The sequence below is a fragment of the Oryza glaberrima genome, chromosome 9 (assembly GCF_000147395.1).
Source record: "Oryza glaberrima chromosome 9, OglaRS2, whole genome shotgun sequence".
Lineage (NCBI taxonomy): Eukaryota > Viridiplantae > Streptophyta > Magnoliopsida > Poales > Poaceae > Oryza > Oryza glaberrima.
The window spans coordinates 3,945,231-3,970,708 of record NC_068334.1 but is presented as its reverse complement, the minus strand read 5'-3'; the positions used below and the strand labels follow the sequence as shown (position 1 = coordinate 3,970,708).

The following is a 25,478-nucleotide window of genomic DNA, read 5'->3' as shown; positions in this document are numbered from 1 at the left end:
GACAGCATCATCAATCAATTACTCCCTCCGTTTCACAATGTAAGTCATTCTAGTATTTCCCACATTCATATTGATGCTAATGAATCTAGACATACATTAGCATCAATATGAATGTGGGTCTAGATTCATTAGCATCAATATGAATGTGGGTCTAGATTCATTAGCATCAATATGAATGTAGGAAATGCTAGAATGACTTACATTGTGAAACGGAGGAAGTAACAGAAATGATTGCATCAAATTTAGCTATATGTCAGCTTAGGTTAAGCAACAATATTAGCCAGTACTCTCTCCGTTTCATATTATAAGACTTTTTAGGATTGTTTATATTAGTATATATGTGAATCTAGATGCTAGAAAGTTTTTAAATATGAATCGGAGAGAGTAGAACGCATCTAGTACGTACGTATGCCAGCCCATTAAGTTCCTTAGATAGTTAGATGAGCTTAGTTCTAAATATTAGTCTGATCCACAATCAGGTAGTGGTCAGGAAATATTTAAGTTATTTAGAGGACCCACAGTTCAAAAAAAAAAATCAATGAACACAAGTTACAAAAAAAAAACAACCCCACAAGTGAACACAAGCACAACCCCACAAATAATAAATATTACTCTGTATATATGGTCAAAGTTTTATCCAGCAGACCTGACAACCAGCATTTTGGTGATACAGAGTATTTTATAGGGGTGATACAGAGCTGATAGAATCAAATGCATGCTCACAATAAACCCCAGCTAGCCAGACAAAAAAAAAAAAAGAAAAAGGAGCAGTATTACGCTAAATTTTTACAAACCTTCTCCCGGTCATGAGAGTTCAAAACTTCAAACTGCTCAGAGCCTCAGATTGTCCAGTTAGCAGATGCATGGTTATATCAAGGCCTTGTTTAGTTTCAAACTTTTTCTTCAAACTTCTAACTTTTTCATCACATTAAAACTTTTCTACACACATAAACTTCCAACTTTTCCATCACATCGTTTCAATTTCAACCAAACTTCCAATTTTGGCGTGAACTAAACACACTCCAAGCATTAGTTCTTCCACCGAAGTGTTTCACATGCTATGCGAGCTCAAGTGGGTATACCTCTTAAGATTCATCATACCAACACTAGGACCTACAACGTAGGAGATGTGAGCACGTCAAATATTGCATAGTAACAAACAAGGTAGGAGAGAGAATTGAGAGTAAAATGGATACTAATTTCTGAATTTTATAGCCTCTAGATAGACTCAGAGATTGCAAAAGACCAATGTATAACTAATGTTAATCTATCATTCCGAAAGCTTGAAAAACATATTTGTGATTTACGGAGTTTCAAGCAGCCCAATATGTGTTTCCCTAACTAAGCAGAGACACCACCAAAGCATCGTTACTTCCTAAAGGGCAAAAACTACAGCTTCCTAATAGCTGGATAGTGGAGAACTGTAGCGATTCAAATATGTGAGATGCCAATATGTTCTCAGAACTCCTCCGGAAAGCCAACACCCTGGATCATAAGAAATGCACAGAGAGTTGTGTTAGCAGTTCCCTCTAAACCGAATGATGAACGAAACAGGTGCTTTGTAAAAAAATAAAATACAGAATTGGTCTTCGCAAGGTACAAAATACAATCCCCCGCAAAAAAAAAGGGTACAAAATACAATCAAACTGATTTGCAACCAAAACACTATGCCAAACTATACAGTTAAGCTTAAACAGCACTGATCACATCCACAAGTTGATAGTGTAAATTCATGACATTAACAACATCCCTACAACTCAACCACATGTAGGTCTTGTCTAAAAAACCAAAATGATTATAATATGCAAATTATCTTGGCATTGCTATGTCTCAACATGAGAGGAGAAAAAAAATGAAAAGATCATTCTTACTGAAATTTAAGGTTCCGATCTAGAATGTGACAATTCAAAAGAACTACCAAATAATGTCATCGTTTCTCTATCCTGATGTAGATTTTTTTTCCCAATATGATTAAATTTTGTTGGTTTGCTAGACTAACTGTGCATCAACCTCCAACAAACCTGCGGTGCAATGTATATCCAGATATCTCTTGCAAATCAGAAATGCATGTATAACTTTTTTTTTCTTGTAAAGGAGAAGCATAGATAATACTGAGGTGCAACGCACACTTCTTTTGTGGAAGTTAATTTCAGGCATATAAAATCACACAAATGCCAATAAACAAAGCACCATCTACTCCCTGGATGTGATGCATTGCAGGTTCACTTGCAAGAAAGCTAAGAAAATCCGAAACACCCAGAGAAGTTCAAAGAAGAAATGAACCTATAGAGAGAACAAAATACTGCAGTTATTCCCCTAGTTTATGTGTAATACAGTAACAGTTACATCGAAAGATGCAAACTACTAATCAACAAACATAAGGTGGTGTTGAACTCAAAAGCTAGCATAGAGTGAATCAATGAAAGGAACTAGAATCATGAGACAACAAAAAGAAAAGAAAAGGAAATATGTAGTGAATCATTCGCAATTGCATAGAAGTGCAAAGCAATATGCAACTTTTTTGTGATGATCAAAGATCAGACAGCCCTCCCATATACCCACCATTTGCCATCAATAGCCGTGTGTCATTAGCAAACTAGAATGTTATTACTGGAAATCATATGACCATACATATCCTACAACTAAAAATCCGCTACTTCTAAACACAATATCAGAGTCAAGCCAACAACATTCAACGATCTGATTAAGCAATTGATCAAGCATTGTCGCACAAGCTAACATCGTACTGAATATGAGAAGGGAATGATCGAAATTACCTGAAATTCAGACAGAACCGTCGACCGACGGAGCCGAGAAGTAGGGGAAGATGGGGTGCCCATACTGCATGCCATCGTCCGTCGACAGGCACTCCAGCTTGCCGGTGTCAATGTGGTAGGAGAAGCGCCCATATCCAAAGGAAGCGATGAACACCTTCCCGGTGCGCCCGGCGTCGATGTCACTGAGCCACATGTGGGCATGCCGGATCAGGATGTCTCTTGGCAGCCATGGAACCGCGTCGAGCACCTCCTGCATGCGCACGTGCCTCTCCAGCACCCACCCGTGGTCGCTGCCTTCGCCGCTCCCACGCACCCAGAGCTGAAACCCATCGCGCTCCAGCGACGCGAGGTAGAGCCGCCCGTCCACCGGCGACTCCCCGACGCGGTACTTGTGGTGGGTGGTTGAGTCCCACATCGCCGCCGGCGCCCGCAGGAAGGAGAATTGCAGCGTGGCGGCGTCCAGCGCGAGCGCGCAGGGGTTGTTGCAGATGTGCCAGTAGAGGCTCCCCGCGGCGCGCACGCGGTGGCTCTCCAGCAGTAGGGGTCGAACTCGATGGCGACGTCGCGCGACCGCGGCAGCGCGCGCCAGCGGCAGTCGCCGTCGCGGCACGTGGCGACCCAGGCGCGCGGGGCGTCGACGTCGACGGCGACGCAGACGGCCTCGAAGCGGAGCCCGCCGGCGCCCGCCTCGCGGGAGAGCAGCGCGGCGCTGAAGACGGTGCCGCCGGAGTACCTGCCCATCGTCGGCGGCGGGTGGAAGAGCGCGTGGCGGCGGAAGACGGGGTCGCAGGCGAGGAAGGCGTCGCCGTGGTCGTCGTGGCGGCGGAGGAGGAGGAGGCCGAGGTGGGAGTCGAGGATGGTGAAGCGGGAGAGGTCGGGGACGAAGTCGAGGGAGAGGCGCGGCGAGGATGGCGTGAGGGGTTGGAAGGCGGGGACGTTGGGCGCCATGTTTAGGTCGCCGGGGCTGCCTCTGGGTGGCACCGGCCTCGGGTGGTGGAAGTGGCCGAGGAGGAGGGGGAGGGAGGCGGAAGCGGAGGAGTGGGAGAAGTGGCGGAGCGAGAGGCGCCGCCGGAATGCCAGCGCGGCGCCGCGGGTTGCTACCGTCGTCGCCATCGCCGGTGGAGGCGAGGCGAGGCGAGGAGGGGGTGGGGGATGGAGTTTTTGTCTTTGCTAGTACTACTAGTAGTTTGCTTCTTCTTCTTCTCCTTTTGCGCGCGATCAGAGGAGGCTTTTGGGTTTCACTTTGCAGAGGAAGGCTGCAATAGCACAGAGCATTGGGGGCATTGGAAAATGGCTAGGCGCACACGGGACACGGCTGCAAGAAAATTCGTGGTAGTACAAGTTTAAAAATCTCTTTTGGATCAAAGTGTTTGACATGGGAATTCAAACATGAGAACGGTGTAATTCTGAAGTTGCTTTTTTGTGTCACTAAGTTTCAAATTAATTGCTGATCTAGTTTTGTCGTAAGACAAACATTTTAATATTTAACCATAAATTTATATAAATTCATATACTCTAATAACATAGTATTTACATTTTGATTCACCATAAGTAATACTTTAATAACATATGATTTATATGTTGCTGTACTAATTTTTTAAAAAATACTAATAGTAAAAGTAGACATGCTGTTGAAGACAAACCTTGCAGCATCAGCCCGCCAGCAGCACAGCACAGCTCCCACTCCCACAGAGTTCGCCTGCTGCAGTCCTGTTCTCTTGCAGCATGGAGACGAGTCAAAACAAAAGAACTCCTGCTGCTCCTCAGCTTTTGTGTGGCAGACTACTAGCAGAGCAGGCCGTTCCAACTTCGTTCCCACTTCCATCGATACTAGGAGTACACAAGTTTTGCCCCAAATCATCAACAGCATTTGGGTTCCAAATTTGGGTTAGCAGAACATGTTTAGTTGATACTAGAGTGATAGCTATAGCTTTCAGCCTTTCGAAACCACGAGATACGGCTTGCCACAAAAATGATTGATTACCTAGAATATTAGCCAGAACATACGCAAAGTTAACAATGAATTTAAGCCTCTAACATGTGGAGCTATACGAGTGAAAAGTGTGGCTAACCATGATTGTAACATAAACCAAACAACTGTAGGTTTGAACTTTAAAACCTACAGTTCGGATACTGCTCTACATACAAGGCCTGTTTAGATAAAAAAAATTTGGCCAAGAACATCACATCAAATATTTGACACATGTATGGGGCATTAAATGTTTAAAAAAAACCAATTGCATAGTTTGCATGTAAATTACGAGACAAATCTTTTTAGCCTAATTACACATGATTTGACAATGTGATGCTCCAGTAAATATTTATTAATGACAGATTAGTTAGGCTTAATAAATTCGTCTCACAGTTTACAGACGGAATCTATAATTTATTTTATTATTAGTCTACGTTTAATACTTTAAATGTGCGTCCTTATATTTCAAAAACTTTACACAAAGAACTAAACACACCCTAAGTGGTTTGCGATTTGCCGGATGCAGACCAACAATTAGCGGCGAAACTAAGGCTGGAAAGATCCAATCAAGACCTGTTGTTTAAATGGAAGCTACAGAGTTTACCCCAGCAAATCCAACGTGCTCGACAAACTCGGTACAAATTTAAGCTATTTCCAGTTTCTACCATGGCACGGCAAACAAATATGAAATAAACCAAAGCATGCAGGAGATAATAATATCATATTCAAACCACGGCTCGCCAAAAACCAGCATAATGTGCAATGCCATCCGACTGTCTTAATCTCTTAATCTAGTTGAAGTATGCTTAAATGACAGCATAGAACTACTGGGAATTAGTTAGTCTCATGCAGAATAAGGTCCTCAAAAATTCCTCGCGTGCTCACTGCTCGGTAAGGACTCATGAGTGAATCAGGAATGGCATTGGTGACCCAGAAAAGGAAGGGAGTGAGTTGGCTGGTAACCTTGTCTCAGTAATCATCACCCTAAATCACAAGAATGACAAAATCATCAGTTCCAGAGCCAATGAATCAAATAAACTGGGGATATTGCAATTGCATAACAAGAGATGGATAAATCAAAAGCATGTTGATCATCAGCACAAGTATAATTATTATGCTTACATATGAAGGTGTAACATGAGCCATTTCTTGATAGAAGTTCACAAGAAGGTAAAAAGTTAAGAGTGAAATGGATTGCATCAAGCAAAGCAAATTGCTAAATTCGATATCCCAGAACTCAAAAAAAAATACGTTTTTATAGTGACAGCCTACATTGTTTTCCACAATGAAGATTGAACATTGAACAATAGGTAAAACAACGATGAACCACTATACGAAAGTTTATGACAGCAATAATATCCTATTCTTCTATATTTATTATCTTCAAATTGACCGATTGAAAAAAAATACTAGACAGTGCTAGCAATAACCAATAAGCCTAATTAGTTTCAAAGACATATCTGATTCCTGTAATAATTGGTGCCACAATAATCAGCAAGTAGTAACATTTTAAGACTTGGTAGACCATTCTCTTTGTGACTTAAAAGACCTGCTAAACTAATTTGTTGTATGGGGCTCCACAAATGGGAGTAAAGCTGGAAAGAAAACAAAAAATATAAATATTCTTCATGGCCAACATACAAATATTGTAACCACATGCTTACTAACAGATTGAGTACAACACTCTGACATATTTCACACCTATGAAATACAGAATCACACATATTACTGCATTATGCAAGATCAAAACTATGGAAACAAAAGTACAGGTTGAACAATGCAATGCAATGCAATACAATAATTTATTACATTACATTTTGAATGCTTGATATATTTAAGCTCTCAGGTTATTTGGTATCAAGAGGAATCAGCTAAAGCAGCCCAGTACCAAACAACAAAGCCTATTTAACTGTACAAAACTCAACAATTTTCAAGAAACATAAGTCTAGTTTCAAAGATTGCTTGAGATATCTTACGACTTTCAACACTGTTACAATATTCGATCAATCGCTATAATGACCTTACAAATTTTAATACAGCTCTACATCTACTAAAGCTAATGCGCGTGCAACAGACTATACTGCAGGCAACAAACCACATGAGCAAGCAATCCACTTAAGCATTGATCAAACAATTTGGCATAAACAAAAATGTTAAGAATGGTGAAGGAAAGGTGTTCCAAATTACCTCCAATTCTGGAGCGAGGAAGGCAGGAGCCCAGGCCACGTAGTAGGCGTAGATGGGGTGGCCATACTCCTTTCCATCTTCAGTAGCCAAGCGCTCCAGCTTGCCGGTGTCCATGTGGAAGGAGTAGCGCCCATACCCCTGTGTTTTGATGAACAGCTTCCCGGTGCGCCCTGCGTCGATGTCGCTGAGCCAGATGGAGATGATACGGCTCATCATGTCCCTGGGCAACCCCGGGATGGTGTCGAGCACCCTGCGCATGTTCATCCTCTTCCTCAGAAACCAACCGTTGTCGCTCCCGCTGGCCTCCCCGCGCACCCAGAACTGCATCTCCTGGTCCTCCACGGTCGCCATGCCCAGCCGCCCGTCCTCCGGCGTCTCCCCGATTCGGAACTTCTTGTTGCTGTCCCCCAGCTCGGACGGCGCTAGCAGGTAGGAGAAGCTGAGCGTGGCAGGGTCGAGCTTGAGCAGGCGGCCGGAGTGGCAGATGTGCCAGTAGATGTCCCCCGCGGCGTGCACGCAGCGGCCCTCGAACCAGTAGGGGTCGAACGCGACCGTGACTCCGGTGTCCCGCGGGAGCGCCCTCCAGCTGCACTCGCCGTCGCGGTAGGACGCGACCCAGGCGCGCGGGTGCTTGTCGTCGACGGTGAGGCAGACGGCGTCGAAGCAGAGCCTGCTCGGGTGCGCGCGCGAGAGCACGGCGGCGCCGACGATGTGCCGACGGCCACGCCAGCGGTCGCCCGGCAGCGCGTCGCGCGGGGGCTGCGGGAGCAGCGCGCGGCGGCGGGAGGCAGGGTCGAGGACGAGGATGCGGGGGAGGGTCCCGGACGGGAGCGAGGTCGGGAGGAGGAGCACGAGGCCGAGGTAGACGTCGTAGATGATGAAGCCCTTGGTCCCGCCGAGGTAGTCGAGGGAGAGGCGCGGGGAGGAGGAGGAGGCGTCGACGGGGGAGAAGGCAGCGGGGTGGAGGCGGCCCCTGGACGCCGAGAAGGGCAAGTGCACCGGCGGGGGCGTGTCGGCCGGGTGGAAGAAGTAGCCGAGGAGTGGGGGAGGCGCGCCCGTGACGCAGCGTGCGGCGGCGCGGCGCCAGCGGTGGCAGGCGAGGGCGGCGCGGAGGAGGTCGGCGGGGGCGAGGCGGTGGAGGATGTTGCGGAGGGTGTCGTCGGTGAGGGCGGCGACCGTCGTCGTCGGCGCTTCCTCGGCCGGCGGCGGAGGAAGGAGGGTTTGGAGGGTTTCCGACGCCATTACTGGTGATGGTGGTGGGTGGGTGAGGAGGGGAAGAGTGGACAGCTGGAGCGGAACACGCTTCTCCTCCTTAAAAAAGGAAAATGTACAGTACTCCAGGAGCAGCAGTCATTTTTTGCTAGGATTTTTATTTCTTTTCTTTTGAAAAAGAAAAGGAAAATGGCTAGATGCACAACTAGACAGCGGCCAGGAGAGTCATCACTGTTTGACGACCAAAAAAAATAGTAAGGCCCTCTGAATCGCAGGGTTGAAAAAAAATAGAGGAATAGAAAAAACATATGATTCTAGAATTAAAGTGTAAAACAGAGGATTGGAAAACATAGGAATGATCGTTTGATTGGACCGCAGGAAAAAACATACGAATCGGATGAGAGATAGACTCAAATGAAATTTTCTAAGAGGTTAGTGCCTTTACTAAGTTTCATCCAAAATTCACGTGCAATATGTCATTCCATAGGAATTTCATAGGATTTGGAAAACTTCAATCCTTTGAGGGCCCCTTTGAATCGCAGGATTGAGATAAACAGAGGAATAGTAAAAACGTAAAAACGTAGGATTCCTATGGGATTTTGAAACACAGGAAAATCTTCACACTGTCATTTGATTAGCACACAGGAAAAACAAAGGAACATTAGACACATGAAGAGGAAAACATGAGGTGAGACCTCATGCTTATTTTCCTCCAAAATTGCTCTAGTAAGGTTCATTCCATAGTAATTTCAAAGAAATTTATAGGAAACAATCCTTTGTTTCAAAGGACTCTATAGGATTATTTCCCATATGATAAAATCCTCTAGAATTCCTATGGTTTTTCCTTTGATTCAAAGGGGGCCTGAATCTAAGGACCAAATAGGAAAATTTCCTATAGGATTTGAATCCTATGAAATTCCTATATAGATCCTTTGATTATTCAACTAGGTTTCATAGAATGATCCATAGGTACCAAGAGGGCTAATGGCCTAATGTACACGTGAGCGGTTTAGGAGCAGGGTGAAGGTGAAGGGTTGGAAGGATGGTTTAGGGAGAGGGTTTGTCCTCTAACGTGGGTCGCTAACATATGGACCCACATGTTTGTAAGTTATATGATCTCTTTCCATAGTTTAAGACTTTGAGGTATGATCGAGAAGATGGTGGACAAGGGCGGACAGGGAGATGCCCCAGAGCATTGGGTCGAGGGAGGGCGGTGAACGAGGTTAGCAGTGGGGGGAAAGTTTGCTAACCAATAGATTGGATAGGGTAGAGGTAGGTGGTGTCACAGGGTGCCAAAGGTGGAGGAAGAGGTGAGAATTAAGGGCGAAGACAGCAAACCAGTAAGGAACTAACCTAATACTCCCTCCGTCCCAAAATATAAATATTTTTGGATTTCGGTACAGTCTTTGAAATGCTACTTTGACTAACAATATCTATAAAAATAAAATGTTTTAAATAAAAAGAGTTGCATATTATGATAGTTTGCTTAATGCTAAATTTAATAACATCAATTTTATATGATTGATCTTTTTTTTGGCTATTAATAGTCAAAGTTAAAAATGGTTGACTTGTCACTATACTAAAAATGCTTATATTTTAGAACGGAGGGAGTAGTTGGCAAATAAGATCGCTGTGGGACTCTCAAGTTTACCAACACTGAAGGAGTTGTCGTGCTACTCTCATGCACGAAGGACAGAGGATTAGAAGATAAAAGCAGAGAAATAAGCGATGCATGGGTTGTGCTTATAGGAATTCAGAGGTTGCGGAAGCTAGATGGAGGAACGCCGGATGGCACGGTGATTGCCTGTTGATTTCTTGCCTTGAATCGGCAGATGAGATTGCAGCACTGGCTCTCCTAATACATCGGTAACAACCTATTCTATCTATAGCCGGCGCATGCTTATCTCTATCCATATAGATTACATTCAATAACAGAATATCTAACACTCCCCCTCAATATGATCTTATTAGATTAAGATTGTTCTTAAACATGTCAAACGGTCTTACCGCAAGAGCCTTGGTGAAACCATCAGCTATTTGATCTTTAGTTGAGATGTACTCAATCTCTAGTAGCTTCCTTGCTACCCTTTCTCTAACAAAATGATAATCAACTTCTATATGCTTTGTGCGTGCATGAAACACTAGATTTGATGACATATACTTTGCTCCAATATTATCGCACCAAATCTTGGCTGCTGCAGGGGCTTGTATCTCTCTGACTCTTTTAACAAAGTCTATATCCACATGATATCGGCTATTGTATTAGCTAAGGCCTTGTATTCAGCTTCTGTACTAGAACGAGACACGGTTGCTTGTTTCCTAGCACTCTAGGACACAAGGTTGGATCCCAAAAATACTGCAAAATCCTCCTGTAGGCCGCCTGTCATCTAGACTGTCAGCCCAATCTGCATATGAAAAACCACTCACAAGAAGAGATGAAGATTTGCATATTTTTAGTCCCAATTTAACAGTATGTTTAAGATATCTCAGAATCCTTTTTACAGTAGCCCAATGTTCTGTTGTTGGAGAATGCAGAAACTGACGCACCTTATTCACTGGGAAAGAAATATCAGGTCTTGTCAGTGTTAAATACTGTAAAGCCCCAACAACACTTCTATGTTGTGTGGCATCATTTGGTCCTAATAGACTTCCCTCATTTACTGACAATTTTTCAGAGGTAGATAATGGAGTAGTAACTGGTTTACAACATTCATTCCTACCTTGCGAAGCACATCTGTTGCATACTTTTCTTGACTTAACAGAATGCCATTAGTCATCTTCTTTACCTCAATACCAAGAAAATAGTGGAGCTCACCTAAATCCTTCAGAGCAAACTCCTTTCCAAGATCCTGTAGCAAGGCTGGAATCGCACTAGGCACATAACTGGCTACAATAATGTCATCAACATGAATAAGCAGAAACATTGTAACTCCTCCTTTACTATAGGAGAATAGAGATGTATCTGCCTTTGAGGCTTTGAAACCTAACTCCTGTAGTTTAGTACTTAACCTTGAGTACCATGCTCTAGGAGCCTGTTTCAACCCATACAAAGCCTTATCTAACTTGCAAACATAATTAGGTAAGGAGGATTTCTCATACCCTGGAGGTTGTCTCATATATAGCTCTTCTTATAAGACTCCATGAAGGAAGGCATTTTGTACATCTAGTTGTCTTAGACTCCATCCTCTAGATACAACAATAGATAGGACTGTTTTGATAGTAACAGCTTTAACAACAGGACTAAAAGTGTCCTCATAATCTATGCCATACCTTTGCTTGAAGCCTTTTGCCACCAATCGACCCTTGTATCTATCCAGTGTTCCATCTGCTTTTCTCTTGATCTTGTAGACCCACTTGCAGTCAATTACATTTCTCCCTTTCTGAGGTGGAATTAAGTGCCATGTTTGTTTTCATCAATGCCATATACTCTGCATCCATTGCTTCTTTCCAGTTCTTGTCACCCAATGCTTCATCTGTACTTTGGGGTTCTCCTGTAGTGGTAAAACAACCATATTTAATCGTACCGTCAGTATATACCATTTCCTTCCGGATACCACTGCTCAGCCGAGTGTGAGGACGAGTCAGTGCAGAGGATGTTGGCGGCTCAATCTCCAGTGTGTACGTGTCTCCCCCTGACTGATCGTCAAAGTGATCTGCTGTTAGCATTGTTTCTTCTGATGCTTTGTGCGCATGGGGTCCATCGTTGTCGATGGAGATGGCATCGCCTGATTGGTCTTGATCCGCTGCTTGAGCGGTAGATTGCTAGCACCGTACACCTGTATCGACCAGAGATTGGCTCGGTGAAGAAGCATCTGTGTGCGCGGGAGATGGCGCACGCGGTGCATGCGTGTCGTCTCTTGGATGGTTGCCGCGTGATGGAGTTTGCGCTTGCTGTGCAGTCTGTTGGCGCTGATCCCGAGAATGATGCGGTGACTCCAGCTCATCTGCTGTGTCCACCCGATCAGTTGTACCTGAGGCATCAATTTCTCATGCGTTTTCTTCATCAGATTCATTAGCGACAGTAGAGATATTAGGCATATGCTTATTCTGTATTTCTCCCCCTTGATCATAGCCGTGTGGGAGGAGAGTGGACGGCAGGAGAGCCACTTCATACCGGAGGCGAGCACCGGCATTAGGATGCAATTGAGCAAAGGGAAAAACATTTTCATCAAAGGTAACATCACGAGAGATGTGGACTCTTCCGGTGGAAGGATCAAGGCACTTGAAACCTTTGTATATGGTGCTATAGCCCAAAAAAACGCATTGTTTTGATCTAAACTGAAGTTTGTGAGTATTATAGGGACGAAGGTTTGGCCAATATGCAATCCAAAAGCCCGAAGAGATGTATAGTTTGGTTTTTGCTTAAACAATCGCTCTATAGGCGTGTCAAAGTTTATAACTTTGCTTGGAATGCGGTTTGTAAGGTATGTGGTGGCAAGGAAAGCTTCATCCCAGGATTTTAGAGGTAAGGAAGCATGTGCAAGTAAAGCTAAACCAACCTCTACAATATGGCAATGTTTTCGCTCTGCTGACCCATTTTGTTGATGGGCATAGGGACAAGAAACGTGATGGGATATACCAATCTTGTCAAAGAAGGAGTTGAGTTTTTGATACTCACCACCCCAGTCAATTTGAACAGCTATAATTTTGCGATCAAAGAGTCTCTCAACCAAATTCTGAAATTCATGGAACTTATCAAAAACTTCAGATTTATTCTTAAGAAGATAAATCCAAACAAACTTGCTGTAATCATCAATGAAACTAACATAGTACTTTTTGCCACTAACAAAACTAGGAGCATTGCCCCAAACATCAGAAAAAATAAGTTCCAAAGGATGATGAGACACACTTGATGACTTTGGATATGGTAGTTGATGGCTTTTAGCCTTTTGACATGCATCACAAACAAACAGACTCTTTATTTGACTCAGAGAGACATGGCAAACTATTTGAACTAAGGACGTGAGTGACAACTGGAGTGGATGGATGGCCCAAGCGACTATGCCACCTTGAGAAAGATGGTGCGGCCAAAAAAGCTTGCTTCACCGGTGAGGATGGGGACGGAAGAACCTATAGTCCTTGATGGCGGCTTCCTTTAAGAATTGTGTTCCTTGTGGCTCGATCTTTAACCAAAAAATATTTAGAGTGAACTTCAAGGAAGACAAAATTATCATCAACAAGACGGTGGGCAGATATGAGGTTTTTCTTAGCTTGAGGTACATGAAGAATATTATTGAGATGTAATCTTCGGCTTGGGCTAGAAATAACAGAATGACCAATATGCTTAATACTCATACCTGCGCCATTTGCCACATGAATTTGATCGTTCCCCTTGTATCTCTCTCGAACCGCCAACTTGTCTAGTTCGCCGGTGATGTGATCTGTTGCGCCCGTGTCAAGATACCAGTTGGTATCCACTCCATAGGCAGCATGGGTAGCAGCAGCAACATGCCTTTCATCAGGCACGTAGGAGTCATCAAAACAATGCCAGCATTCAGAGGCAACGTGACCCCTTTTGTAGCAAACTTGGCACACAGGTCTGTTGTCAATGCGCTGCTGATTGCTGCTGCCCCTGCCGCACATATGGTAAAACCATGGATGAAGAAGATCTAGTAGCTTTTATATTGAATGGATTAGATGATGAATATGAACCTGCTATCTCTAGACTGGTGACAAGAGTAGAACCTATTACCGTCGCAGAATTGTACTCTATTTTGTTGAACTATGAGAACAGGCAAAATCTTTGGCACGATGCATCTGCAAATGCCGCCAACCATGGACGAGGAGCGCCGCCAAATCGTGGTGATGCTGGACGTGGGCGTGGCGCTCCTGCTCCCGCCATTGCCGCGACCACGAGGAGCCGGGGCAGGAGCAGGAGCAGGAGCGCCATGTCCGCGTCCAGCATCACCGCAATTTGGCAGAGCTCCTTGTCCACGGTTGGCGGCATTTGCAGATGCATTGTGCCGGAGATTTTGCCTGTTCTCATAGTTCAACAAAATAGAGTACAATTCTGCGACGGTAACAGGTTCTACTCTTGTCACCAGTCAAGAGATAGCAGGTTCATATTCATCATCTAATCCATTCAATGTAAAAGCTACTAGATTTTCTTTATCCATGGTTTTACCACATGCGACCACCTCGTCTCCTAAGTCCTTCATTTTTGCCGAAATACTCGGAGATGGACATGTTACCTTTCTGCGTTGTGCAGAGAGAAAGCTTGATGTTGAGAGAGCGTGCTCGCGTCTGAGACATGAACATGCTCTCTATGGCGTGCCATGCATCACGCGCCGTCTTGGATGTGGCGACCTGGGTGAGGACGTCACACGACAGAGATGAGAAGAGGAAGCCAAGGACCTGTTGGTCCGTGGCAAACCACTCCTGGTACGCTGGATTTGCGACCACCATCACCTTGTCGCCCTTCTCGCCCTTCTTGCGATCGATCTGCGTCGGAGGAGCCACGGTCGTGCCGTCGATATAGCCGTCGAGTCGGACGCCACATATAGTAGTGAGGACCTGCGCACTCCAAAGCGCATGGTTCTGTTTCCCTAGTTTCTCATAGATTTGGAAGCTGAAGAGTGGATTGGAGACGGCAGAGGAAGAGCTGGACATCGTATAGGCCGAGATATGCTCTGATACCATATAGGAATTCAGAGGTTGCGGAAGCTAGATGGAGGAAGCCGGATGGCACGGCGATTGTGTGTTGATTTCTTGCCTTGAATTGGCAGATTAGTTACAATATATATATATATATATAGATGAGATTGTAGCACCGGCTCTCCTAATACATCGGTAACAACATATTCTATCTATAGCCGGCGCATGCTTATCTCTATCCATATAGATTACATCCAATAACAGAATATCTAACAGTGCTGAGTCCAAGTTCAAATGCCTTGAGGCGTTTGCTGTTTGTGTGCGAACACACGTGGATCGGTCCAAACATTTATTAATTCTTCCATGCAGCCAAAAGTGTTTCACAAGCTATGCTAGCTCAAGTGAGTAGCTTTCAATAATTATCGAATCAATACTAGTAGTAGAAATCAGAAGGTCATAATATATGAGATAGAATTAGCAGAGTAAAATGAATAACTAAAATACTCACATCATACATAAAACTGAGTTTTCCAGCCTCTTGATAGACTCATTGATTACTAAAGTCTAGCATAACTAATGTCAACCTATCATTTTGAGGGTTGGAAAAACATATTAGTACTGATTTACTATGGCCTGATCTTTACGGAGTTTTACGCAGTCAATGTGTTTGTGCTGGGACTCCACCAAAGACATTGCTACTTCCTAAATGGAAAGAAAAATGAAAAGAACTACAGCTTCCTAATAGTTGGAGAGAACTAGCGATTCACAGATTCAGAGTATGTGAGCTGAAGATATTGTGCTCAGAACTCGTCTCCTCCCGAAAGCCACCACCCTGAATCATAAGAAATGCACACAAAATTGTGTTAGCTGTTATGTAATTAAATAACTAAAATGCAGAAAATATGCATATATATTTCGGAGGTTGTTATGGAATAAAAATATATTTTCCAATCTCCTCCATTTCGAGCTTATCAATGCAAAAGAAAGATAATCATAACCGATGTGCAACCAGAACACTAAGGGCAACCATAATGTATGAAAAAAGTGACCTTAAGACAATGATTGCACTTGTAAAGTAAACCATATACATTGTGGAAAGTAGCATTAGCTTAGGGTGCACCTTATGCTTAAGGTCTACCACAAGCAAAAAGAAAATATTTTTTTCTCTCTCATTCACTTCATGAACAAGAGATGAAACAATTATTTTTCCATTCTATGTGGGCCCATCTTGTGGCTAAATTCTAACCATAGCATTGTGGGTATGGCTTTAACAATGACTCACTATTCATAGGGTCCACCTTAAGGTTACACTACATCACAAACATTGAGGATGTCCTAAGGCAAACTATACAGTTATTAAGCTTAAACTGCAATAATCACGTTCACATGTTGAAAGTGTAAATATGTATCACTAACAACATCCCTAAAACTCAACCACATCACCACATGTATGTCTTTGTTATCTAAACGACCAATTGATGATTATAATTTGCATCAGCCTCCAAAAAACTTGTAGTGGAATGTTTATACAGATTTCTCTTGCAAATCAGAAGTGGATGCGTAACTATAATTTCAAAATGAACATGGCTACACAACAAATATTGAGGTGCCAAGCATACTTAATATTTGAGTTGTTTGCCCAACACAATATGGCAAAAAAATTTCAGGCATATCAAATCAAATAAATGCTGTTAAAAAAATATCAGCAATTCTCTATATATGACGCGTTGCAGTATGAAGGCTCACTTGCAAGAAAGCTAACAAAATAACATAATACTAACCAATAGAAGTTTTAAAAGGAAATGAAGGGTCTGTTTGATAGAGCTCCAACTCCTAAATTTAGCTTCAGGAGTTAGGTCTAGAGTGGAGTTGTGGAGCTGTCTAAATCCGGCTCCACATCTCTAGTTCATTTTGTGAGAGAGCTCCATCCAGCTCCGCTCCCTCTGTTTTAATAGAGCTTAAACTGTTTGGCTGAGCTCCAATTCCAGGAGAGGTGGAGCTGGAGATAGCAGAATAACTTCAGTGATTCCCCTTGTTCATACGCAACTGACTAACTGTAATACAAGTAACATTATAGCACTTACTTCCTCCGTTTCACAATGTAAGTTATTCTAGCATTTTCCATATTTATATTGATGTTATATGTCTATATTCATTAACATCAATATGAATGTGCGAAATGCTAGAATGACTTACATTGTGAAACGGAGGGAGTATATCAAAAGGTTCAAACTAATCTCCAAATTTACGGTGGAATTAACCTAAAAAGACAGAAACAATCGATGACAGAAACAATAGATGGAAATATGCAGTGAATCATTCAAAACTAACAGAACGCTAAATTTCTGTATGATACCACCAAATAAACTGTATTTTTGGATGATCAGTCAGCACTCACAGATCCTTCCTAGTACTTGCTGCCAACAGCCTCATATCATTGTAAATTATTATGTTACTTGAAATCTTTACTTCGATAAATTATAGTATGACCATACAGATCGTACCAACTACAAGTCCGATATAAACCCAAGTGACAAGACCAGAGTATTCATGCGGAATCAAATCAACAATGTTCTGATTAAGCATTGTTGCAGGAGCAAACATGGCAGTGAAAATGGAAAGGAAGCTATCATCCAAATTACCAGAAATTCATTCAGAGACGCCGCAAATGACAGGTGCCGAGAAGAAGGGGAAGATGGGGTGCCCGTACTCCATGCCGTCCTCCATCGCTAGGCACTCCAGCTTTCCAGTGTCCAGATGGTACGAGAAGCGCCCAAACCCAAAGGAGGCGATGAACACCTTGCCCGTGCGCCCGGCGTCGATGTCGCTGAGCCAAATGTTGGCATGGCGGAGCAGGATGTTTCTTGGCAGCCATGGAACCGCGTCGAGCACCTCCTGCATGCGCACGTGCCGCTCCAGCACCCACCCGTGGTCGCTCCCCTTGCCGCTCCCACGCACCCAGAGCTGAAGCCCTCGTCCTCCAGCGAGCCGACGCACAGCCGCCCCTCCACCGGCATCTCCCCGACACGGTACTTGTGGTGGGCGCTTGGTTCCCACATCACGGCCGGCGCCCGCAGGAAGGAGAACTGCAGCGCGGCGGCGTCCAGAGCGAGCGCGCAGGCGTTGTTGCAGATGTGCCAGTAGAGGCTCCCGGCGGCGCGCACGGCGAGGTACTAAGGCCAGTGGGGGTCGAACTCGATGGCGACGTCCCGAGACCGCGGCAGCGCGCGCCAGCTGCACACGCCGTCGCGGTGCGTGGCGACCCAGGCGCGCGGGCGGTCGTCGTCGACGGCAACGCGGACGGCCTCGAAGCGCAGCCCGCCGTCGCCGGGATCATCCGCCTCGGCCTCGCGGGAGAGGAGTGCGGCGCCGACAATCCGACCGCAGAGGAGCGGCGGCGGGTGGAACCGGGCGTGGCGGCGGGAGACGGGGTCGCAGACGAGGAAGGGGCGGTTGTGGTGGTGGAGGAGGAGGAGGCCGAGGTGGGAGTCGTAGAGCTCGAAGTCGGCGGCGTCGGGGAGGAAGTCGAGGGAGAGGCGCGGCGAGGAGGCGGTGAGGGGGTGGAAGGTGGCGACGACGGTGGGCGCGCCTGGGCAGGGAGGGTCGCCTTTGGTTGGCACCGGACTACCGGAGTGGGGTGGTGGAAGTGGCCGAGGAGGGGAGTGGAAGAGGAGGAGAGAAGGCGGCGCGACAGGCGGCGGCAGGCCACGGCGGCGCAGCGGCTGGCCAGTGTCGCCATCGCCCAGCGGTGGCGAGCGCCGAGCGAGGAGTGGGGTTTTCCGTTCTCTCGTCTGCTTTTGGGTTTTGCAGAGCACAGGAGAGAGAGAGAGAGAGGGAGAGAGAGAGAGTATGCGAAGAGCGGACAGCCGGAGTGCCGGACACACATGTGCAGTACGAGTGACTGACATTTTGGCCCCACTTGCACCGGGCCCACAGGTCGGTGACAAAAGCAGAAACAGGCAAACAGCTACCCAAATTTATGGAATAGTATGAAGTTGTAGTGAACTTTGGTGAAATTTTGGAAACCAATATCAGAATTCAAAACCTGAACTTCTGTCATCTGATTTATTGAATTTCACTCAAAATTAGCCATCCGGTTCATATTATGATCCAAAACAAAATTGTGAACTCCGCCCGATGCATGTTTGGCCAAAGCTGAAAAAGTTGCCAATGGAGTCTCTTAGTGCTAAATATCTACTATTATAAAAATTAAAGATGTTTTTACCGGTATTTTACTACGTCATCCGTGTTAGAATCAGTTTTAATTTTATGTTTCAGTTTTAATCTCTATCTCTATCTCTACTTAAAAAGAACAAGAATTTCCATAGTCGGTAAAAAAGAAAAAAAAAAGTCCGACTAAAAAAAAGATAAAAAAGAGCTTCTGTCGTCAGTAAAAAAAAAAATCGTCCGACTCCAGCCAAAAAAAGAAAAAAAAATCTCTACAGTTAAAAAAAGTCCGTTGGGTTTTTTTTTTCACTGGCGACTTTTTTCTCACGCGAAAGAGGTTTTTTCGTGCGCACGCGCTATTCGGTTTTTTCGTCCGGTTTTTTATGCCGGGTGTTTTTGATTTTTTTTCCCATCAATTTTTTGTCTCCGGTTTTTTATCCTATGCGATTTTGGTTTTTCTTATTCGGTTTTTTAATCCAATCTATTCGCCGCACGTCTACCGAGTTGAACCCTGGCGCCGCCCTGGCGCCGCGCTGGCGCTATATCGATCGTGTGTTTTCACTCCAATTTGATTGTAAAAAAAATCGATTCCCACTCCTCTCCCTCGTCATTTTCTCCATGATTTTCCGGGCTTTATTTTGCCGAATTTAATCTAACGGTTGCCAATGATGACGACGATCTTCCCCGATTGTTTTTATCCCGAGTTTTACGCTCTGATTTTGGGTAAAACGGAAAGAGACAAGTGGATCAAAAACCCTCAACCAATTTTGGGTGATCGAGAAAAATTCGGCTGGATTTGATGGGTCAAAGGAAGCAGGCCAAACGAAGGGAGGTAGCTTACCGGCCTAGAGCTAAAAACGGCTTCACTCGTGGCTAGGTCGAAGCAAGTAGGCCAAATGGAGGGAGGTAGCGGACTGGCCTAGGGCTGAAAAGTAAGGAAGGCTTTCGGGCCAAAACCCAAGAAAGATTTTCAGTAACTTTTTTAATTATAATCTATAGCGATCCCAATATTAGAATTTTCATTAACTTTTTCAATTATAATGTATAACGATCATAATATTTCAAATTATTGTTTAGTTCTTAATATATCATTGGAAAAACGTTTTTACCCGTTGCAACGCACGGGCATTTTTTCTAGTGTAATTTAAGTATATGAGATAATCCAAGAAATACTATTGACAAGCATCCAAATCCAAGAAATACCATCGATAAGTGTGAGCTCCTGGCATTTCTAAGAACTCACACTTGTGGATGGAATTTCTTTAATTTAGACGCTTGTCAATGATATTTCTTGGATTATCTCTAAGACAAAGGAAATTTATGGAGATTTCTGGCTGCTTTGAAACGTAAAATTTTTAAAACAAAAGAAAAAACACAAAAATACATGCTATGTAATACTACATGATTTCAAGATAAAGGAAAGCTAGAGGTAATGATTTTGGATGGTTCATAGGAATTGAAACACAAATTTTGCACTTGTGGAAGTGAGAGAGAGTAGATACATAAAGAGAGAATGTGCGTTCGACTTAGGAAAGGAAAATAAAACATCAAGTGTGAACTCATATTAAATTTCCTACGAAATGTGATATAGGAATTGCAATCCACAGAAAATTTTCAATCATATTCCCTGGACCCAAAAGGTGCTATGGTAATTTTTTTTCCTAAGAATTGCAACCCTCCAAAAATCCTTTTATTTCAATCAAATAAGCCCTAAAAGTCCCACATTCCAAAAACTAAAATTGCAACTAGGGATTATTTGTAACGCAGGACTGAAAAAAATGAATAGGAAATACATGGGATTTTGATCGCAATGCAAGTGCAAAATGAAGGACTACAAAACATTTGATTCGGTTGTGCGAAAACGCAGGAATAAGATAAGAGAAATAGATTCAAAGAAAATTTTCCAATAAATTGAAGCTCTTGTTAACTTCTCTTTAAAATCTTTTATAGAATTGTCCATTCTATAGAAATTTCATAGGTAAGGATATGATTCAATCCTTTATTTCATATGTCTTTATAGGATTTTTTTTCAATAAGATTAAAATTATCTAAATTTCTTATATTTTTCCATAGAAATCAAGGGGGATAAGATTAGAGACGGCTTATCAGCCAAATATAGGACTATCTTCGAAAAAAGAGAAGCTTTGTAATTAGTATGTGATTAATTAAATATTAACTATTAAAAACTAAAAAACTGAATTCACTTGAAATTTTTAAGAAACTTTCATGTAGAAAGTCTTTGTGAAGAATTACGCTGTTTAGCGGTTTAAAAGGCATGCCCGCGATAATCCAATTGCTACGATCTAAAAAGAAAATGGATGTCCACCCTTTTGGACCGGTTAAATTGGTCCATCGGCATGCACCGTGCATCTTTTTTATTTAACACGGGCGATTATATATACACATGCACACATTTGCCGTCTATCATTTATGAGCATATTTAATAACTGAGCCGATAGATTTGAAAACTGATGAAGTCACTATTGGCCTAACCTTTTTGCATTTTTGTCATGGAAGTTCGTGTTCGAATTTGTTTTTCGTTGGAAACACCCACGCCACAAAAAAAAAAGTCTCCCTTTCTACAAAAATTTTCACAATTTAACCCTTTGCAAAAACTATTTTTATAAATAAACCGTCACCAAAACTTATTTCAAAAATAACCCTTTGCGCCGAACTTAGACACCTCAGCGCCAAATAGCGTGGCGTTGAATATGTGTTGGCACGCTGACTTAGTCTCCCATCCGCGGTGGTACAGCATTCAGCGCCAGTTGACATGGCGCTGAGGTGTCTAAGTTCAGCGCCAAGTGATTTGGCGCTGACCAAAAGAGTTATTTTTGAAATAAGTTTTGGCAGCGGTTTATTTGTAAAAAAAGTTTTTGCAAAGGGTCAAATTGTGAAAATTTCAGCTCTTTCTAGGAGCAGAGCTAAAAAAGATGGAAAATTCCAATGAACCGCCTAGAACACCTATGTTCTACTAAATTAGTAGGAAAGGTGGTAGTCCAATATGGTTGTAATGCTCCTGACCTATTATTTATTATTCTAACTCTTTTGCTTATTATTTTTTCTATTATTTTTTCTCTTGAGAGGGAGAAGGATGATTTATCCTCCCCTTTATCAAGTACTCTCCGTTTTGACATGGCTTTCTGTGCTTTTCGTGTCGGTTTTAGTAGCGAAACCTTTTGAGTAATCACAAACAACTCGATGTGAGCTATGTCCCTTGCACTTAAAAAATAATTAATCGTAAATGGGAAGTTCTAACAATAGGATCTAAACAGATATGCTCGCTCACATTTTTATTCTTTTATTTTTTATACAGTGTAACTGTAGTAACAGTTTGTTTCTTGTAGGAAAAATGAGACATTTTCATGCTCAAAGATTCCACGACAACAAACACGAAAATGCTACTGATTGGTCTACCGATCATACAAAATTTGATCGGACCCTCAGACTGACCAGGTACTAGTGCTCACAGTGATATATAACTTGGTGTTTTACTGTTGGTCAACTGGAACATTTGACTTACTATTTCTTTTTTCTTTTTTTTGGCATTGGGTGCTCGATGACTATTTTTTTTTTTTTTTTTTGGCATTGGGTGCTTGATGGGTAGATTCTTGTCAACAAAACAAGAACTGGAATTGCCATGCCCGAATATAAATTCTAGTTCTGCCTCTTGCAGAAATTGAATTGGAACCTCAGTTGGAGTGCTGGACAAACCAAAAGAAATTGACCCGGAATTAACCCTCAAATAGAAAGTGACAAGTCCTGTGTGCACCTAGCTATTTCCCCACTATCTTCCGTCTTCACTGCTCTGCTCTAACTCTGACAAAACCATCCTCTAATCGCGCGCAAAAGGAGAGAATCAAAGCAAAGCAGCAAAAACCAAAGAGAGCAATACTCCAATCCCCACCCTTCCTCCGCCGCCGCCGGCGATGATGGCGATGGTGGCCAGCCGCGGCGCCGCCCTGGCTTGCCGGCGCCTCTCGCGCCGCCTACTCTCCCACTCCTCCTCCGCGTCCGTCCTCCCTCCCCTCCTCGGCCACTTCCACCAACCAATGGTGGTCCCTCCGGTAGGCCTTGCTACCGCGCCACCGGAGATGGAGAAGCTCACCGTCCCCGTCTTCCATCCCCTCACCGCCTCCTCCTCGCCACGCCTCTCCCTCGACTTCGTCCCCGACCTCTCCCACTTCTCGCTCTACGACTCCCACCACGGCCTCCTCCTCCTCCGCCACTACAACTGCGAATACTTCAACCCCCGCCTCTTCCTCGTCTGCGACCCCGTGTCCCGCCGCCACGCGCTCTTCCCGCCGCCGCCGGCGGACGAGTACGCCGGCGGGAGGATCTTCGGCGCCGCGCTCCTCTCGCGCCAGGCGGACGCCGCCGACGGCGGGCTGCGGTTCGAGGCCGTCTGCGTCGCCGTCGACGTCGACCGCCCGCGCGCCTGGGTCGCCACGTACCGCGACGGCGAGTGCCGCTGGCGCGCGCTGCCGCGGTCGCGGGGCGTCGCCATCGAGTTCGACACCCACTGGCTGGAGTACCTCGCCGTGCGCGCCGCGGGGAGCCTGTACTGGCACATCTGCTACAACCCCTGCGCGCTCGCCCTCGACACGGACACGCTGGAGTTCTCCTTCCTGCGCGTGCCGGCCCTGATGTTCGACGGCACGTCGAACACGCACAAGTGCCGCATCGGCGAGATGCCGGAGGACGGGCGGCTCTGCGTCGGCTCGGTGGAGAGGCAGGAGCTGCTGCTGTGCGTGCGGGGGAGCGGCGACGGCAGCGACAACGGGTGGGTGGTGGAGAGGCGCGTGCGCATACGGGAGGTGCTCGACGGTGTGCCATGGATTCCCAAGAACAGCTTCCTCCGCCACTTCAATCTGTGGCTGCGTGACATCGACGCCGGCCGCACCGGGAAGGTGTTCATTGGCACCTTAGGATATGGCATCTTCTCTTACGACCTCAACACCGGCAAGCTGGAGAACCTGGCAACTGAGGATGGAATGCAGTACGGCCACCCCATCTTGCCCTACTTCTCTGCTCCGGTGGATGCTGGCTCTGACTGAACTTCTGGTAATTTGGATTATATCTCCTTTCCATGTTTTCAGATTCAAAAACGTCTAAATTAGCTTGCGCTATAAATGATTGTTGGCATTTCTCTCATGTTTCGACATTGTAGGTAGTTCCAAGTTATGCGAAATTACACTCTCGTTGCTGAACTGATTCTAGTTATTTCCATTGATGAGTGCTTTTTGGCTAGCTTAGATTATTGATTGCACGTGGTTACATGCTAAGCGCTATATTTGTTTTGTGGATTGATGAAACGAGATAGTAGGAGGTGAAAGGACAGCTTTTAAAATACATGGAACTGGTCATCACAAAATTTTGCAATTTAGGCCAAGTTTAGTTTCAAAATTTTTCTTCAAACTTCTAACTTTTCCATCACATCAAAACTTTCCTACACATACAAACTTCTAACTTTTCCGTGACATCGTTCTAATTTCAACCAAACTTTCAATTTTAGCGTGAACTAAACACACCCTTATAGTATGTATAGGACTTTCGCCGGGCCATTTAATATGGTGGACTACAACAGAAGAAATATATTAAAGCTTCATTCTGATTTTTCTGCTTAATTCCGTTTCTAGTTGTTGTCTAAATCTGGTTTCTGTCATTCATAGTATTAAGGCTTCTTTTGAGTTTAACAAAACCACAGTACGGTTTTTTTAATATATAAATAGTTCGATGCCCTGCGTTACAACAGGATCTAGGCTTAATCTGGCTTTTTAGATGTTTTTTTAGGATCAGTTTTTGAATGGTTGATTTTTTTTCTGTATGTGGGTTACGCGCTGCGCATGGCAGGGGTGGGAGGACTCTGATTCGTGGGAATTGCGAGAATAATTGTAGTAACTCAGCATCTATGTAGGTGTTACACATGAATTGCGGGAATAATTGTAGTAACTCAGTTTCATTCTTCAACTTATTAGTGTATTTTCAATAGGTTGGCTTTCTTGCAAGTGAACAGTGCCGCACAGTAACGAACAAGAGCGCAAGCTATTCAACCTATTGTGCACAACACTGTGAGATTAGACTGACGCTTTGTTGAGACATGATTGTTTTAATAAAACATTGTTAATAGAAGTATGTCGTTTGGTAATGCCTAAAATGTGGCATTCTGTGATGGTCACACTTAAACTTTATCTGCAATGCTCTTCTCAGAAAGGCTTATTCATGTACTTTCCATTCCCCATGAGAAATTTGCAAAGATATTCTACTACAAAAAAAAATTGTGATGCTGATACAGAGCAGTGTGTCATTTCAAATCTTCAATCACGATATTTAGGAAATCTACATGATGCTAATCAAGACATGCTACCATGTTATTGAACCTCTACTGTTTAACTGATTGTACATAAGTTTGATTGGCTAGGAAATGGTCTTTCTTTTTTCATCAGGATAAAACTCATGTCCATTGAAACAGCAGAACTAACATAATTGAAACCTCAAATACACCACATAAAAGATGATGGAAGAAGAAAGAGCAACCTAAGAGTTTTCCTGCATAACCACCTACTTCT

At 44.1% G+C, this 25,478-nt stretch overlaps 2 protein-coding genes and 2 pseudogenes across 3 annotated transcripts; 1 reads left to right on the top strand and 3 right to left on the bottom strand.

Moving 5' to 3' along the window:
• Positions 1-693: 693 nt before the first annotated feature.
• LOC127785172 (uncharacterized) lies at positions 694-4,060 on the bottom strand (annotated as a pseudogene).
• Positions 4,061-4,440: 380 nt separating this feature from the next.
• Positions 4,441-8,210, bottom strand: LOC127784242 (uncharacterized). The gene is made up of 2 exons (XM_052311436.1): positions 6,937-8,210; positions 4,441-5,733 (listed from the first exon to the last, which is right to left on the bottom strand). Exons 1-2 carry the CDS (start codon positions 8,176-8,178, stop codon positions 5,719-5,721), a joined length of 1,257 nt encoding a protein of 418 aa, XP_052167396.1. The 5' UTR covers positions 8,179-8,210; the 3' UTR covers positions 4,441-5,718.
• Positions 8,211-15,121: 6,911 nt separating this feature from the next.
• LOC127784662 (uncharacterized) lies at positions 15,122-18,481 on the bottom strand (annotated as a pseudogene).
• A 4,291-nt stretch (positions 18,482-22,772) lies between these two features.
• LOC127784092 (uncharacterized) lies at positions 22,773-25,244 on the top strand. 2 transcript variants are annotated; one of them, XM_052311282.1, is made up of 2 exons: positions 22,773-23,973; positions 24,902-25,244. In XM_052311282.1, the coding sequence occupies exon 1, from the start codon at positions 22,839-22,841 to the stop codon at positions 23,964-23,966; it is 1,128 nt and encodes a 375-aa protein (XP_052167242.1). In that variant the 5' UTR covers positions 22,773-22,838; the 3' UTR covers positions 23,967-23,973; positions 24,902-25,244. The 2 variants fall into 2 exon arrangements, with proteins under 2 accessions (XP_052167242.1, XP_052167240.1); XM_052311280.1 differs by having other exon boundaries at positions 24,763-25,244.
• Positions 25,245-25,478: the final 234 nt, after the last annotated feature.

Excerpts from the sequence above, each read along its gene's own strand:
- LOC127784092 (XM_052311282.1), top strand. The coding sequence starts at position 22,839 with ATGATGGCGATGGTGGCCAGCCGCGGCGCCGCCCTGGCTTGCCGGCGC.
- LOC127784242 (XM_052311436.1), bottom strand. The coding sequence starts at position 8,178 with ATGGCGTCGGAAACCCTCCAAACCCTCCTTCCTCCGCCGCCGGCCGAG.